General features: G+C 40.5%; 1 protein-coding gene across 1 annotated transcript in view; it reads left to right on the top strand.

Moving 5' to 3' along the window:
- Nucleotides 1-16471, top strand: part of LOC119912754 (zinc finger protein 420-like) — a 27230-nt gene extending 10759 nt beyond the window's left edge. The window contains exon 4 of the mRNA XM_038732043.1: nucleotides 12303-16471. Coding sequence (XP_038587971.1) covers nucleotides 12303-13017 — 715 coding nt within the window. The 3' untranslated portion in view covers nucleotides 13018-16471. The remainder of the gene's footprint in view (nucleotides 1-12302) is intronic.
- Nucleotides 16472-18170: the final 1699 nt, after the last annotated feature.

Here is an 18170-nt window from a genome sequence, read left to right as displayed (position 1 = left end):
CAAAACGATCTAAATCATGGTTGTATTAGTTCGTTACCAAACATGGTCTTCCACATGACTGCTTTTGGACAGAGGCAGCGATCTGTGGACATTGCGAGTCACCTCAGAATTAAATATATGGGTGTGATGCTGTCCTCATTTGACTCTGTGGACATTAAGGCAGCTGTCAGGGTGTCAGGCTAAAACATTTACTGTGGGCTACAACTTCAGTAATCACATTTAAATCAAACTAATCTGTATTAAGCTGTAACCTAAATGAACAGTCATCTGTCATGTTGTGATTAGTCGCACTGATTGGATCGTAGTTATCGTTGCTGGAGCTGATGTGAATGTTCTGAGTGAAGATGAGGGGTGCAGCTGGAACAAATAAAGTGAGTTTGTTAATATTTCTGCTTATAGTCTTAATGGTTTGACCACTTTTATTAAATATGAAATGAGCAAGATTTTAGAATGAGTCTAAAAGTCAGACACATTTTCCACAGAAGAAAATAATGAATAGCCTGCTGTGTGGGACTGTGGCTTTACAATCACAGGTCCATGAGTAAACTGTGTCTAACGTGTAGTGCATGTATTCTACATATACGTCTGTAGCATTAAATGTCTTATCTGTTTCTCTGGGTCAGACTCTGTAATCGCCCTCTGGTGTATGACACTCTTTTAATAATATCACAAAGACACTGTTTGTTGTAATTCTTTATTTGTTTCTTCTTAAGGAAATATACAATTTCCACCACCGATCAGTTAAAAACCGCTCTGATAATAATGCGCCTCCACCATTTTATTTAGATTTTATGAACTTTAGTCCTGCCCTTAGGGATTCATTAAACTCACCAGCCGCTTGGATCCTGAAGGAAGTTTGTTACTCCCAACATAACGTCTTCATACCGACGAAGACTCAGACGCACTATTCTTTACAGAGAGAAGAAAAGCCTCTCTTCAGAGTCAACGCCGCTGTTTCCTCTCGCTGCCGCCGAAGGATCAGCTGTGCATTGACCGCGTTGCCAGTACGTTACCCCGATCCTTGTCAGAAATGAGACGAGAGCAGCTCTGCTGGATTTCCTACATGGACTGACGCTTTATTATCGCTATCGAGACTAGTTTTTACATCTGTTTCATTGTAAACGTACAAATTTCATTGTGGACAATATTCTGTGGAGGATTACCGTGTTGTTAATGGACCACTGCGTCCTGATTCTTGCGGTTGGTTCTTCCTCGCTCCACGTTTCGTGTTTTGTATCGGTTCCATGTCACTGCCGTGCCTTTCTTCCTCCCACGCTCTACGAGGATTCACACATATACACAAAAAAAATCCAGCTGTGCTCCACGTTTTGTATCAGACTGGGACATAACCACCCACACCTCGCTCTTTTTTGATCTCACACCAAAATACAAAATAATTGTGTATTATGTGGTTGGTTGTGAGGATCAGTGAACTCTTAATGTGGACAGAAATGTCTTCACATTTGATTTTTGGTCCCTGATTCCAGGATGGTGCCCATTTTATTTATGATTATTTATATTAAAGTCAATATTTATAGTTAATACGTTAATATTTCTAAAAAACATTAATAATTAGCTTATAATCAAACCTGCCTCTACATTGGCGCCAACTTAGAAACCCAAATATCTCCTGCCACTTCACAAAAATATGAAGTGACCAGTTTCTCACTGGGAGCCTGCGGCCGCCAGTCATGTTGAACGGCTATTTGGGCTTAACTTTTAGGTTTTTAAAATAAGCTCAACTTTGTTTCTTTCTCTCCGTCTTTAATGCATCTTTCAGCCGGTTTGCCAACCGCTAAAAACACTAAAGAAGAAGAAAAATGGAACTCTCCTTCTTTGTCGTCGTGATAGGAGGTGTTGTCTTGTCTGTGTTGTTTAACTGGCGCCCCCTCAGCGAGCGAGCTTGCTTGCTGACTAACCAGCTGTTATGGACATAACGTTGTTTACATGGAGAGGTAAACCTCACAGAGAGAAGCAGCGTCAGATAGTGAACCAAGTGTTTCAGGTTTTGAGTCCGCAGCTGTAACACTTGAGTTCAGTGACTGTATTGCTGGCTAGTTAGATGTTATTAGGTGAAATTATCTCGCTATTAGAGATGTTCAGGTGATTCTGAGGTGTTTCCTTCCTGTGAAGCTGCACAGTTTCAGTAAATTGTGTCTGAGCTTGTCTCAAATGATCATTTTCCAGCTGATCTCTGCACATTAGTGGGATAAGAAGAGAGAATAATTGACAAATATGGTGATAAAGATTAGAAGACGAGAGATATGAAATAGTATGATTACATTTCCTCCTGATGACAAATATACCAAGTAGCCTATAGATGCATCTGCTGTAAAATAATTGAATAAATTGGAAAAGTTCATTTTCTTCCATAATTTAATTCAAATATAAACGCTTATAAATATTCAAGCCTTTTTCGGTTTAATCTGGATGTGTCGGGTTTACAGCTCATGAATCAAAACTATAGTAACCCAAAATTTATTAGAATTTCAGAATAAATTATTATACAGAAATGTCGACCTGAGAAGAGCTCTCTTATCAGCTAATTAACTCAAAACACCTGCAAAGTTTCCTGAGTCTGTAATCTCTCAGTCTGGTTCTGGTGCTCACAATTAACTTTTCCACCATATTCAAAAAAAAATCAGATTTTAGATGCTCCTGTACTAATGTTACAAAAGCAATAATGGTCTAATTTAATGAATATCCCTGTCCAATCACATCACATGTCTGAATCTCATAAATACAAAAACCCTTTTTGACTAAAATTATTAGTATCAGCGAGTTAGGTGGCATTTCAGTCCCAGTCTAAAAGTGCTGCTATACGTTTTACACGTCACAAGATGCAGCTGTGTTTGCTTAGCTTAAAGCTTCATAATGCTTCATCCACTCATCACTACTGCTAGCTAATGTCAGCTGATTTGACTGTGTTTGAGGGACTATTTTGTCCCACAGATGAGTTAGAGGAGGAAGGACAGGCATCACAGCGGGACAGCAGCTGGATTAACTGCATATTGGTGATCCAGGGACCAGAAGAAGTTGCAGGTGTAATTAACTGCATATTGGTGATCCAGGGACTCCAGAAGAAGTTGCAGGTGTAATTAACTGCATATTGGTGATCCAGGGACTCCAGAAGAAGTTGCAGGTGTAAGCAGGTGAAATGAAGGAGGGACAAGAGATGAAAATGTTTAGAAGGAAAGAGTGAATAGAAAATCAGTAAGGAGCTCAGATGCCAGAAGTAAATGTAAGAGAATAAGAAACGGGGAGAACGTCTGGTTCAGAGGAGTCCATGAAGTCTTCCAGAAGATCCAATGTGATCATTAGAAGGCAGTTTAAATACTGGGGTCAGCCAACAGCACAAAACCGTTCAGGACGCCGCTTCTTATGTGGCCTAATGGCAAAACACCATAAAAATAACTGAGCGTTCAAACAGCGCTTTTATGCTGTTTTTAATAAAACGGGCTAGGAAAGTGGCGTGTTGTGATGTTTTTGGCGTTCCATATATGTTAGTATCGCCTCAACTCGCTTGGAACCTCAACGGAAGTGATACAAAAAAGTGCCGAGTAGCAGGTACAACTTTTCCCTAATGGAAAACCTAAAAAGGCGAGTCGGGCTGGTACTGTGCAGTGGAACGTCTGGTGTGGAGGGTTTATATCCTGAACCAGAAAACTTCCAATAAATAAAACATTGAATAAACTAGTAACTAAAGCTGTCGGATAAATGTAGAGAAGTAAAAGTACAATATTTCCCTCTGAGAAGTGGAGCAGAAGTAGAAAGTAAAGTACAAGTACCTGAGTGTTGTACTTGAGTACAGCAGTGTAGTAAATGTAGCTGTTGTGTTAATGTGAAGGTTTTGTGAGGAGCTCTCCAGTTTGTCCTGAGGGACGAACAGACTGACAGTGACAGGAAGCAGCCAGCAGGAGGCAGCAGGGGCTTCAGTTGTTCAACAGATGATAGTTTTCACTTTAAAGTCACTGGAGGAGCAAACTGTGTGCAGAGGGTTTGTGTCCTGTTACCTTAATAGAAACAACCAGTCCTCCTATAATGGAAGATCAGCAACCCAGTAAGGTTGTTGTTATTTCATTAAACGCCAGTTATTATGGAATAAACAGCATGTTAAAAATATTAAAGCTGTGTAGTAACAATAAAGATCATTCAAACCTCATCAGAACAGCTGACTTCAGTAAAATCATCACAGCAGTCTGATGGCGCTAAACCAACTTCAGCAAATTATTTTGGTTAGATTTAAATATTTCTGACTGGTTCAGCTATTAATTTGTGAAAAAGTGACATATTTTATTTTAAGATTGATATTGATTGTTGTAATAATATATTTTAAGAATAGGCACTAGGAATGAGTATCGCTACTCGATACCTTTATGGTGTCGACCGAACTGCCCGGTATCGAGTATCAAAACATCTCCTGTCAAACCAGTATCAAAGTTTTGATACTGGTTGATAGTTTTTATAACCAAATTGCAGTGGGAAAAAAAAGACTATTGTATGGTTGTGATTGCAGCTAAATGCGCAAGCAACACAAAAGTGCACGCCTTGTTTTTCCCCTCGGTACTTCTGTGCACTTATTGTTGTTTGTGATAGACATTGTCGAGACTCGTCTGTGGACTTAAAGCGAGCCTCTACTCCACCATTCAGAAATGTACTGCAAGTCTGCCCTGCAGTTGGTTGTCACAGGTGGTAATGCATTAACTTGAACATTGTGGGTTATGTGCCTGCACCATAAACTGTATAAAAAGGTACTTTTAACAGCCTGCGGTATCTGGCATGTTCGTCACTGTGCAAGTTTACCGCCACAAGCTTGTCTTTCTGTTGGTTTCATCTTCTGGTACCATGAAACTCTTCTCTGTACATTTTTATTTGCTGTTCACATCAATTGTCAGCTGATTTTACTCACGGAGCCTCCGGCTGCAGCTTCTTCAGGTGTAGCTGGGTTGATCGGCTGGACGTGCAGATTCTCTCCTTTGTATGGGAGTCTTTAGTCTAGTTTAGTGACTTGTTTAAACAGACTCACTCGTTTTCTACTTCTTACTGTCGTCTTTTTGGAGGTTTACGACTCGCCACTAAAGGAAAAAGAGATCTTTCAATTCACTTTATTGATCGAAAGTTTACAAACATTTCTGTTCTTTACTTTAAACAAAAGTATTAAAAAATGACCTTGAAGTCGTTTCCCACAACTCATTTGGTCACTAATCCTACCTGTGAGGATGAGAAACAGTTTCCCAATATTTTTAAATACAAATGGTCTTAAAAACAAACCACACATAAACATTTCAAAGTAGAAATCCAGCATTTTATTGTAGCATCATCTGGTCTGAAGAATAGTAAAGTGATTAAAACAGTTAAATATTTTTCTTTAATCCCTTTGTTGTTGTTTGTGATCCCCCTGCGTATCTAGTTGTGTAATACTTTTGTTTTGGCTGAATATTTTCGTGTGAGATTAAAAGATTCAATAAAAATATTTTATTTTGTTTATCGGGCATTTTTTATTAAACACATTATTAGCTCTGTTAATGGTGATATAGAAATGTTAGTGTAGTTTGGGATTTAAAAATCCAACATTTTTACAGGCGAAGTCACACGGAACCCACGTTTGAAAGAAAGGTTCCCCATCGTGCAGCTAAGGCTGTTACACACCTTCAACAAGCAGCACTGGAGGAACCCGCTACCACTCCGGCCTCAGCGTGAACGCGCAAACGGAGAGGAAGTACTTCCGGAAAGGCCCGCCTGAAGAGCTCCGAGACCAGAATCCAGACTCAGTCCAGGACAACACGGTCCACCAGTCACAGCGGAGACCTGCAGGACGATGGAGAACCAGAACCCGGACCACAGGAGCCAAACAGCAGCCTCGTGCTCTGATAGCGCCGATGTTCAGGTCAGTGTTCATGACTTCATCACGAGACTAAAGACACGAGGAAGAGTCTCGAGGGTCCGTGTATCATCCGTTCATTCTGTTGTTAGAGATCAGAGCCTGAAAACCCGCTCCAGGTTTGTGTTGACGTGGTTTGATTTCCAAAGTGTCTCCGTGGTTCCTGTTTTCATCTTGAAGAGAGGAAGCTGAAAGAAAAACTCACGAGCTGTGAGTTTTCAGTGCGGCGCATGATGCAGTGCAGCCCGTGTTGTGTCGGGAGCGCGCAGCAGTGAAGCAGAGTCATTATATTTCCTCGTGTGTTGGTGAGTTTATCACAGTGACAAACAGTCTGCCTGCGTTATTATTCTCTGAATGATCGTCGTGCAGGTTTCAGCTCTAAATAGTATCTGTGGAGATCAGAGTCTGTCTGGAGTTTAGTTTTCCTCCACTGTGCTCAGCTTTTCAACACATCCTCTGTTGAAGTTATTATTATTACTTATAGAGCGCTCCTCCTCTGTCCTTGTATTTAAGTGAGCAGATGGTCTCTTCACTTTTTGTCCTCACCAGAAAAAGATAAATGTTGGTTCCTGGACACAAACTGCAGTTGCTGTGGTCAAAGAGCCTTAATCAGTATTGTGCTTTGGGGCCCTCCTTCCTGACCCGTGAGCCATGTAAACAATAGAGAACTTTACAGTTCCTCATGACGTGAGACATTAACGTTCATTATTAAAACTAAAAAGACATCTAGCGCTCCTCCAGTGATCACCTCAGCTTGAGTTCAATAAATAGGGGAGAGCCAGGACAAATGAAACACAGCGATTTTCTCTGAGCCCGTACACGTCTGATATGCCAAACTATCTCAGCACATTCAGTCCACAGTACTTAACAGAACAGGGAAAAATCAGGTGGATACGTCACACTTTCACAGAGTTATAAGAAAGAAGCCGTTTTCAATCACAGAAAGTAAATTCACTCAAGCGATCTTTTTTTTTTGAATGCCGAGTTGTGTTTATTGTTCCACGTGTCCAGGTCATGATCACATGACAGAATAGTTAGTACTTTAACACATCCTGAACTTTTAAACGTCAAAGTTTTACAGTTTAGAAGCAAGTGAAGTTTAAACGTCAAGAGTCACTGTCACGCAGCCATTCTACCTTATTTAGATACGACGGGAGGGGGGGCAGAGTCCACCAGGCTGCAGGCTGGACCACCAGGATGCTCACAGCCAAATAACAGTATCTTCACACTAGACCAGGAAAACAAGCTGCAGATTTGCATAAAAACGGCAGCTGATATCTGATCCAAATGTGCATTAACTGTTAGATTCTCTAGTTAGTATAAATATTACATGGATAGCTATTTTTTATGAAGTAAAAGGACATAATTTGGCTAGCCTCCAACTCAACAATCATATAATAATACGAGCGGCCCCTCTCAACTTGGACTGATCTTCGTTTTTGCTGAATTCTGATTGGCTGAATGGCACCGATCGAAGGAGTTACTTTCCATCTGGGGCGAGTTCAGTCCAAAATTCACACCCTCCCTCCTCTGAAGGAGTAAGAAGGACTGGTACACATTTACACTGAGAATGCTGGGGACACATTTTGAAATGGTTGATTTTGTTCACATCACTTTTTGAAAGCATTTGTTAAAACAGTTCTGAAAAACAGCATCAAGAAATGTAAACTAACAAATGAAAATGCTTTGAGAAAAATATTAATTTGCACAAAAGAAAACCTGCAACACAATTTAGTTTTCCCTCATATAAAAAAAGACATTTCCACCGTAAAAGTGGAGCAGAAAATGTCTCCAGAATGCAGGAAATTATGAGTTTAATGCTCAAAATCTTCTGAGGGAGGAGCCCCAGACCCCTCGCACATATACTGTATTTCAGCATCAAATATTTAATCTAAACCGTGCCAAAAATCTTCTTCTGGTCCATCATCACATCTCATGACCCAAATGTATCCTCCTTATGCCTCCACAACTTTTTAACACAAAGTCACGCCCTTGACTGACCCGCTCTGCAACAGCTCCTCTCTAGCAGACCTGCTTATACTCTCTGCTGATTGGTGAACACTTTTGCAAGGCATTGTATGCATGCTGCATTCTCATTAGGGGCTGAGCACCCCTAAAGGTCTGATCCTAGAATCGCCCCTGGTGCACACCACTTTCCTAAAGCATAATGTGTTAAAAACTTTCTGAAATATAGCTTGCAGTTAAATAACAAATGAAAATGCTTTTTAATAAGGTTTATTTGCACATTAAAATATAGAAGAAACAAATGTGCATCAGTGTTTCCAATTAATTAACGAGACCATGGCGGCCCGCCACAGTCTCAAAATGAACCTAAAATAGTTTTACACACATCTCATAATAATGTTTCAGACCTCTAACATTGTGTTTTGAGCTGCTGTAAACTCGCACACTTTGGCATCCGACTTGAGACAACTACTTTTCTTTTGAGGTAACTTCGGTAACGGTCTGTTTCTGTCACTCGTTTGTGAGAAGGCGATTAAGCTAGCCACGCCTACATTTGGAGCGCACACGTGTTAAGGATACACATGTGACAACGTCCGGTTTTCAAAATAAGCTGTCTATACAGGATGGAAATAAGATTAATTGGATTATATTCACAGAAAGTATACATGTGTCCATTTAAAGTAAAAAAACAACAATAAAATGTTAGGGAAATTACTTTACATTAAATACATTTATTGACTTTTGTTGGTGTTTCATCACCATTTAAAGCTCTACGATGGGTTTATGGTCAAATATTTTGTTAGAGCACAACATTGTTTACAAGTTCTCCATAGATAGCCTCTTAATGTTGCACCAAATTAATGCATTTAACTTTAAAATGTACAAAATTTTCTTCCAGCGGTTCGTACCCCTGGATCCCCCGAGGCCCACCCACCATCCTGTGGGAAACAGTGGTGCAGTTGGTGGTTCAGTTTGTAATATTTCTCAGGATCTATCGACAGAAATGCAATATAAGATCCATAACTATGTTTTCAGTGGTGTGTAAAGACCTTACATAATGAACCATTATGTTTTATTACCTTAGAATGAGCCATTTATATCTACATATAAATGTACCATGGACGTCGGCACATTGCATCGTTATGTTTCTACAGCAGCTGGAAACGGACAAACACAGAGCGCGTTTCGTCACTACGTTATTCTTTTTGTACTTGTGGTAGAATTCAGGCAGTGCAGAGTCTGTTCACTGTGTTGAATACGTATGTTAGAACAAGAAGTAGTTATATATTTTCATCTTTTGTGCTGTGTCAGCCACCGTAGCTGTCCTGCGCTCTGTGAAAGGTTAGGGGGCAGTGGTAAACTGGACAGACGGTTGCAATTCACAACCCTCACCACTAGATGACACTAGATCTTACACACTGAACCTTTAAGCTAAAAAAAGCTAGTGATTATAAAATGACCCAAAAATCGCATGCAGTTTCTTTTTGGCCAAGTTTTCTGTTCTCTCCCTGTGAGGATGACAAAAGAGGAGGGAAGACTAAATCATGCCTACATGTGTGTTTCCTCAGTAAGGATGATATTACATGAGAAAAGTTGATTTACAGAAGAAACAGATCTGAAAGCAACACAGAATGCAGCTGCAGTTACTTACATCCTATCATATTGATATACTTTGAATTCGCACCTGCCACCTGAATATGTTTCCTTTTACATAAATAAAAAAAATTCCACCATAAATTGGTGCAGAAAAGTTCACCAGAATTCTGGAAATTAAGTTTTAATGAGCTAAATTTCCTGGGGTTGACTCATATTTCTCGGCATTAAAAATATCTTTAAAACACTTTTTAAGGATCTTTTTGTCTCGTTCCCGTGAACCTAACATCGCGTATCATGGTGTCCCGCGAACTATGTGTCTCTTCACAGCCGTAATCTGCTCCCACCTCTTTTCAACACAAAGTGATGCCCTTGGCTACTCAAAGGGTTACATTAATTGATGCGCTTACCGTGACTGATTTGTTTGGTTTAGAAAGAGTGCAAGGCGAGTCCAATCATCTGCTTTCTTCTCTACTACTATGAAACAGTTTATTTATTTCAAACAGAATAATGCTTGTATAAAAATTATCAAATAAAATCAAATACACGTCATTCATTTGATCTAGCTCTGAAAGACAGCTTGTGCGCTTTTATTTTTTTAGGCATCAACGAAAACAACAACAGGGTGCAGGATGAGAGAAGTGTGGCAGAAGTTAACAGACGGAGAGCGATGGACTTCACATGAGAGTAGGGGTGGGCCATATGCCAAACATATCATATCACGATTTATTTCAGGCAGGATCACGATTAATTTTCCTGTTGGTTTTTAAGACTATTTTGCAAGTTATTGGTTTTAAAAGAGAAAAACAATACTCCTTTAGTAATTGTTTGCAATGTTGCCTAATGAGTTAGTTAAACAACAAAATACTGATTCATTTTGTTCTTATAACATTTCGAAGATTTTAATAAATATTGTTTGATTTGATTTTGCCATAGATGAATGTGCTGTTTGCTTCTGCGTGTTTAAAAACATGACAACACGACCCGGTTCTGACTCGGCTAATAAAGGACAGCTAGCAGCACTGCTAACTGAGCTAACTAGCTACAGATACAGTTAGCGGTTTAGCGAAAAGTAAATGTATCTGTCCATCAACAAACTCTGTAAAACACATCGGTACTATATTCCCTGTCGGCCTCTGTGTTCGGTCCCGTTCATGCTGTGTTCACTGGGAGGCTGCTGAGCGCGGTGTCGTTGCCCGTAAATCCCAGAGCGTTGAGGCAGAAGAGCCGGGAGACACGGGGAACTTTTAATGTTAATTTTATGACCGCCGACAGTTACAGTGTTGCGTTTGTAGACCGCTGAGGACGCAAGCAGCTGACTTGCAATGTTGACGGAGCAGCTGTCAACTACGTGTATCAGCCATAGAACTAAAACTGATAAACTGTGCACTGTAGCACGATACTAACAATCTCTCTGAAAAGGCAGACCACGGTGACATTTTAATCATTCACAATCTAATATCGCAACATCGCCCACCCCTACATGGGGTAAAACCGTACAACATCCCTGCAGGTCGGAGGATGGTGTCAACCTGTAGTCAGCAGACATCGCCTTATATTCACGTCTGTGCTGGCTTGACCACTCCTCTCTTTATGGTGAACTTCTTATCCTCTGCTTCATCTGGTGGCCACTTACACGTATTGTTTTACCAAATTAACACTGTTCTCCGTCTCCAGCTATCATTCATTACTGTGTTGTTGACTTTCTATATTTTTACATTACTGGCTAAGAAGTCCTCCATTATATTTCAACTTTAGTCTCACCGTACTTTTTTAAAAGTTATACATGCGTAATTTGACACACAATATGTACTGCTGCATCTTTCACTAATGCTTGGTTTCTTACTGTAATCTTGATGTTGTGTTGGCTGCATCTGTCGCGTTTCTGCTCATCTATCTGTATCAAATTTGCAAAGCATCTGTCGCGTTCTAGTTCACCATCTATCTGATGTGTTTTTACACACCCAGTATCTGTTGGTTTTCTGTACAGCAAGTTCACTCAAAGTTCACACAGGCTGTAATAACCAGAGGTTGGAAGCTGAATCACATGTAATGTCTTAATATCAGCCGACTAACACATCAACAGTCCCTCATGTAGTCATGATAATAGTAGAACAGAGTGTGCACTGTCACAGCGTCAGCAGATTTTGACCACCTGCAGCCTCTCCTGCAGTCATAATTTACAGTAAATAACAGTTGAACAAGGAGTGCATAGTCACAGTGTCTGCTTGTTACTGTATTCATGACTACAGTCCAGCACTTCTATGTAGAAAATAAGTCACATCTAGGTAAAAATAATTGATGTGTGTTTTTTGTCTACACTGCTCCCCCTCTCTGTGTCCTAGGCATGCCCTCTGCTGATCATGCTATTTCAACCATAACCTGACTTTGTGCAGCTTGACGGGGCTTCCGTCAAAAATGGACTGGCAGTGAATATTGAACTTTAGCAAAACTTCAATAAAACAACGCTAATCGGGTCGTAATTGCAATATCTGGCAGAAAAATCACTGTTACATTTTTCCCCTCAAAATCGTTCAGCCCTATTCCACAGACATGCTCTAAATGTTGTCGCACATTGTGGAGCGAGCTAACTGTTGTCCTCTCTGTATGTCTGTCTGTCAATATAGAAACGGAGAGGAAGAGGTGGACACAAACGTCACCGCTGTCGGCTCTGTCACAAATCCTTCACAACATGTTGGTATTTGAAGATTCATCAGAGAGTTCACACTGGAGAGAAACCATATAAATGTGACCAATGTGGGAAAGCGTTCTCTCGATCAGGTGGACTAAATGTCCACCAACGTGTTCACAAAAAGCAACCGAACAGCTGTGACCAACGTAAGAAACTTTTCACTACTTTTAGGAACCTAAATGTCCACCGGCGTGTTCACACTGGAGAGAAACCTTACAGGTGTGACCAATGTAGGAAAGCTTTCATTACATCAAGTAGGCTAGAAATGCACAAACGTGTTCACACTGGAGAGAAACCGTACTGGTGTGACCAGTGTGGGAAAACTTACACTACTTTTAGGAACCTACAAGTCCACCAACGTATTCACACTGGAGAGAAACCATACATGTGTGACCACTGTGGGAAAACTTTCTCTACATCAGACGAAGTAAAAAAGCACTGTCGCGTTCACACTGGAGAGAAACCTCACAAGTGTGACCAATGTGGGAAAGCTTTCAGTGCATTAGGTAACCTCAAAGTCCACCAACGTGTTCACACTGGAGAGAAACCGTACTGGTGTGACCAATGTGGGAAAGCTTTTACTTCATTCGGTCACCTACATGTCCACCAACGTGTTCACACTGGAGATAAACCGTACTGGTGTGACCAATGTGGGAAAGTTTTCAGTACATCAAGTACGTTAAATACCCACCAACGTGTTCATACTGGAGATAGACCATACAGCTGTGGCTACTGTGAGAAAACCTTTACTCACTCTGGTACCCTGAAACGCCACCATCGTGTTCACACCGGGGATAGACCATACAGCTGTGGCCACTGTGAGAAAACCTTTACTCAGACTGGTGCCCTTAAACGCCACCAACGTGTTCACGCCGCTTCATTTTAAACTATCAGAGCCAAGAGAGCTGTTTTTCATTTCATCTCCTCGTGTTGTCTTATTAGCAAAGAATAAGCTCCCGACATGAGAGAAACTGGACTGTCTGTGTACATGCTTTAACTTACCCTGCTGCTCGTTAGTCCCATCCATGACGAAGATTCATGTCCATTAGCCATCTGGCAAGCCAAATCCAAATACTCAGCATTCGTGAATGGCAGTGCCCAGGGTCCCTGGAAGACTCATTATGAAAAAATATTGCGTCTCCAGCCGCTGCTCCTCGAGGCCCAGCCCAGCAGCCCACTCCACAGTGGATGATCATCCTGACAGCTTGTCCGGAGGCCTGTACCACAAAGCAGGATTTGAGCTTATCCAGGTAACTTCAGGGTTAACCCTGGGTTTTCTGTACCACAACCAGGATAGATCTCCATGGTAACTTATGCTGAACGGCTAACCGGAGCAGGTTATGTTCCAGATAAGAGATCAACTCAAAACACCGCCTACTGACCAATCAGCTCTCTTGGAAAAAGACATCACCATCTGTAGGAAATCCCACAGACTGTTTTAGAGGCTGCTTCATGTTTGCTGCGGTGATACAGAGAAACTTTTGTCTATAGCGATATCATCCTATAGAGACTGATTAAAAGCCGTAAGCCAGTGGTTGGCAATAGGCGGCCCGCGCGCCAGAACCTGGCCGCCAGCAATAATATATGTCCAGCAGCCAGATTGCTTTGATAGCAGAAAAATAAAAAATATAAATATCCGTTGTATGTTGGAATCGATCATACAACCCTCCCAACGGAAGTCCCATTCCTACCAATTGAGCTAAACATACGAATAGACATTTAAGGATTTGAAATAATTGGACTCTCTTCTGGCTCGCCATGTAACTGCTTGACAAAACTTTGGCCCGATGTCAGACTTATTTGCCTAACCCTGCCTTAGGCTTTTGTAGGCCTACAGGCTTTTACAGTAAGCCTACTAACTGCTTTGAAGTGTGTTTTTCATATTTTTTATTGCACCCCAGTCCGTTTTACACAGCCTGGAGCTCAGAGACGCTCTGCTGGAGCTACGGTGAGGAGCTCCCTAGCTCCCACTAGCTCTCACTTTTCAAGGTGAGTTGTTAATTTGTCACATCAATTACATGACTTAAATAATAATTAAAACAACCCTTATCACTTCTCCTCTCCTGAAAACATTCATACCAGACTTGCTAACCCTCCCGTTGTTCACTGCACTCTCCCAGGTCACTGCAGGATGTTTCATGTTACAGTAGGTGAGTGGTGGAGGCTAACGTTACGCTGACAGACATGATTGTAGATTTATTCTGAAACAAGGCGGCACTTAAAGTGAACGGTCCTCTCATTTCTCCCTAGTTCATTACTTCTAAATATAACGTTACAGCAGCTAACGCTGCCTGTTGCTAAATTAGCCACAAAGTCAATGCCATGTTTATCAGTGGAGGAGCACTAACGTTAATGAGCAATTAAACTATAGTTTATTAACTATAATCTAAATATATCTGCAAGCTGCTTGTTTCTAGTTACAGTCGGCGTGTCAGAAATGATTAAACCAGAGCGGACTAGTGAATAAACGTGAGCTGTACAAGTGTCTAACACGGCTTCCTGCCTGACAAAGTTCTCTAACGTTACCTCTTCTTTTAAATGTGAAACGTTAGTGTGAAATCTCGAAGTTGCAGGTAGTAACTCAGTAATGAATGACAGCTGGAGAACAGTGTTAATTTGGTAAAACAATACGTGTAAGTGGCCACCAGATGGAGCAGAGGATAAGAAGTTCACCATAAAGAGAGGAGTGGTCAAGCCAACACAGACGTGAATATAAGGCGATGTCTGCTGACCACAGGTCATTTAGTATTAGCTTAATTAAACAGTCAATGTATCATAGACGATATGTTTTAGAAAGTAGTCATTGTGGCAGATTATATGTAAGGTAATAACTACTGCATGACAAAAAAAAATTATATATATAAATATAAAAAATGTTGTCGTCATTATTGTTATAGCAATAACATTAGATATGATTTATGGATATAAGGGTAATTTTTATATAGTTTCTATTTTCCTTGCCCCCACAATACACTTCTTTACTTTTATGTTCATTAGTAGTAGCATGCCATAATTTATAACAAATCATATCTTTTAGCATTTCTTTCTGTAGTTTTATTTGACTTTTATTTATCAAAAGCTTGATATATTTTGTTGTACTTTTGTTGAAAGTACTATTTATAATAATTTTTAAAAATCCCATATTGGTCTCTAGATTATGACTTCACAATCACAGGTCCATGAGTAAACTGATCTGTTTGACCCATATTTTCATCCTCAGTTATTGTGTAGTTTCCAATATTTATGCATTTGACTCACAACAGTTTAAAATAGCACTGTAGCAGCAGGACAGAGGGTCAGAGACCTTCTACGGGGAGAGCAGTGATTGGTGGTTATGTAGGGACTGAACCCTTCTATAGAATTTGACCTCTAACCCCTGTTTTTGTTACCTGAGAATAGTACTGTACCCTTCTATGGGTTTGACCTTTTATTTTGCAGACTCAAACCCCTCTATGGTACCTAACAGATACCTAAACATATCCTATATAAGCGTTGTTTGACATACAGAGAGACCGACTGGCTGGGTCACTCCAACCTGCTGCAGAGCTTGTAATTGATGCTGGACTCTTTGATTTAATAAACTTTTATGATCAAGAACAGTGTCAAGCGGGTTTCCTGTCAACACATCATCGCAGCATTATTGTTCGGACACCACAATTGCCACCTGCACTTTGTCCCGACAGGTTATAGCTGAATAAATATTACTACCTATTTAAGAATCGATTGGAATATGATATTCATAGTTTTCAGTCATGTGACATGCGCGGTGACCTGGAGGGCAAAATAAACGAACCAGATTCTTCTTTAAAGCGGCTCATTATCCGCTATACATTTGAACTCAAGCCCTCGTAGCTCTCTCCTTCTTTTAGTGACTCGCTAAATCCCACAGTTTCAGTTTTGCTGTCAGCAGCAAACATTTATGTTTAGCCCCTTCTCTGCCTCCTTTAGTGATAATGTCAGGGCTGCCAACTTTTCAGTTAAGTTTGGAGTGAGATTCAGTATTGGAGGTCAGTTCATTTTAGGCTTTCTCTGTCATATCCCACTGCAGGGGTCGGGGTCATCATTTTATTTTAGTCTTTTCAATGTTTTCTTGCTTTTTTCTTGTATTGTTTTTGTATTATTGTCTTTTGGGTATTATTGTCTTTACACTTGTTAAAGCACTTTGTAACTTGTTTTTTAAAAGTGCTCTACAAATAAAGATTATTATTATTATCATTATGATCACTCTTTAATGTGCATACCACAGCCACATGTAGCCTATATGTAGATGAAAAACCAAGTCAATAATCATGACAAGATCAGTGTGAATTTCCTGCTTTCTGGTGAAATTGTCTGCAACAATTCCTGCCTTTTCTGCATCAATTATTTATATATATATATATATATATATTTCTGTCTTTTTTTTTTATTTATTTGAATTTGCATCTGTAGTGAATGTAAACAGCAGCAAGCAGATGACAATATGAAAATTTAATTTTCACAATAAACAGTCTGACATTTGAGACGCCATCTTGACTGCGATTGAGCACCAAGCGTCATCGATGTAAAACACAGAGTCCACCTCCTCTCTTGCTCTGACAGCTCTGAACATGGACCACCTGTCGAGTGCTTGATCCGGGATGTTGATTGTGCAGGTCTCTGTAACGATGTGGGCACAACAGTCTCTGAATTCCGTTGCTGGGTCGACACGAGTCCCAGCTCAGTGTACTACGAAGAGAGGTAACTGGCTTATCCAGGTAACTTCAGGAGTAACTTGGTGACGTCAGGTGTAACTTCCTGGTTAACCCGCTCTACGAAAGGTAGTTCGGGTACAAGGTGTTACCCGAGGTCTGTTGCCATGGCAATTTACGCATCTCTAAACTGCTCCGAGCAGGTTTTGTTCGTGGTTAACTCGAGGTTACCCTGCACGTGGACTACACACCACATCTGTACTCCGTGATAATGATAAGTAGGATATTAATACACACCACTTCATGAAACTTGTTTAGATTCCATCCTGATTTGTTCCACTTCGGCTGCAATGAAGTTCTGAACACGACAGCATCACGTTCAGACAGCGAGTCCTGCAGCTGAGCTGTGATTTAGTTTCTTAGATGTAGCCCATCTGTAGTCTATAATTGAATTCTCCCAAGTGTTTTCACACATTTAGATTATTTTACGTGTCCAAAACAGTACGGAGCCAGTTCAGGGTTAATAATGAGAAAAAAAAAATCCTAGATGAAAGAAAAATCTTAAATTAAATTCCCTGAAATTAATGTCACAAAAAATCTAAAATTACTCTGGTGTTTTCTTCTGAATACACCCAATCCACGGCTCTAGGATCTAAGGTGCACAATAGTGATTGTGGGCTAAACTCACCTATTTCCTCACTGCTAAACCCCATTGCAAAGTCTAATATAACTTTCCAGTGCATGCATAATATACGACAGACATGTGTGTGTTTAATGTTGTAGCCTTGCAAGGTGAAGTTTCTCTCATAAATGCGTGACTATAATGTCAGAGAATTTTTTACTTTTAATCGTGGAAATTAAATTTTCTCTGGGATTATTCCCCCTCTCCGCTGACTCCTTTTTGTTCTATTGCAATGGACCTTATGTGCAGCTGTACCTTTACATCTTAATCATATTACACATAAAAGAAGAGCCCATAAAATACATAATAGAGATTTTAAACTACAATAAGAACACTGTGAAGATAATTAGGCTACAAATTTACTCCATGCGATGCCAACAAGCCTCCCTGGCTTTTCCCTAGCTTAGCCGTTAACATGTCTTTACATTCATCATATCCTGCACCAACTCGAATTAAGTTAACACGGACTCAACTAACCAACATGTTATCCACCGTCGTACTACCAGTGTAGGCGGTCAGAGTTTGCCTGATAACCCCGAGTTAACTCTGACTAGGCTGAACTTCCTTCAAAGTTCAGGCCACGACTCTTTAGGAGCAGAATTAAGTCCAAGCTGGGCCGGCATGGCTCCTCTCCTGGCTCCTCTGAGCGATCACCGTATGTGAGGCTTGAGTTTAGACTCATTTATC

This window comes from Micropterus salmoides, unplaced genomic scaffold (assembly GCF_014851395.1).
Source record: "Micropterus salmoides isolate LMB-PRFRI ecotype aquatic unplaced genomic scaffold, ASM1485139v1 Ms_hic_scaffold_2, whole genome shotgun sequence".
In the NCBI taxonomy this organism is placed as follows: Eukaryota; Metazoa; Chordata; class Actinopteri; order Centrarchiformes; family Centrarchidae; genus Micropterus; species Micropterus salmoides.
Note: the sequence above shows the minus strand (reverse complement) of the source record. Positions and strands in the feature narration are given on the sequence as shown.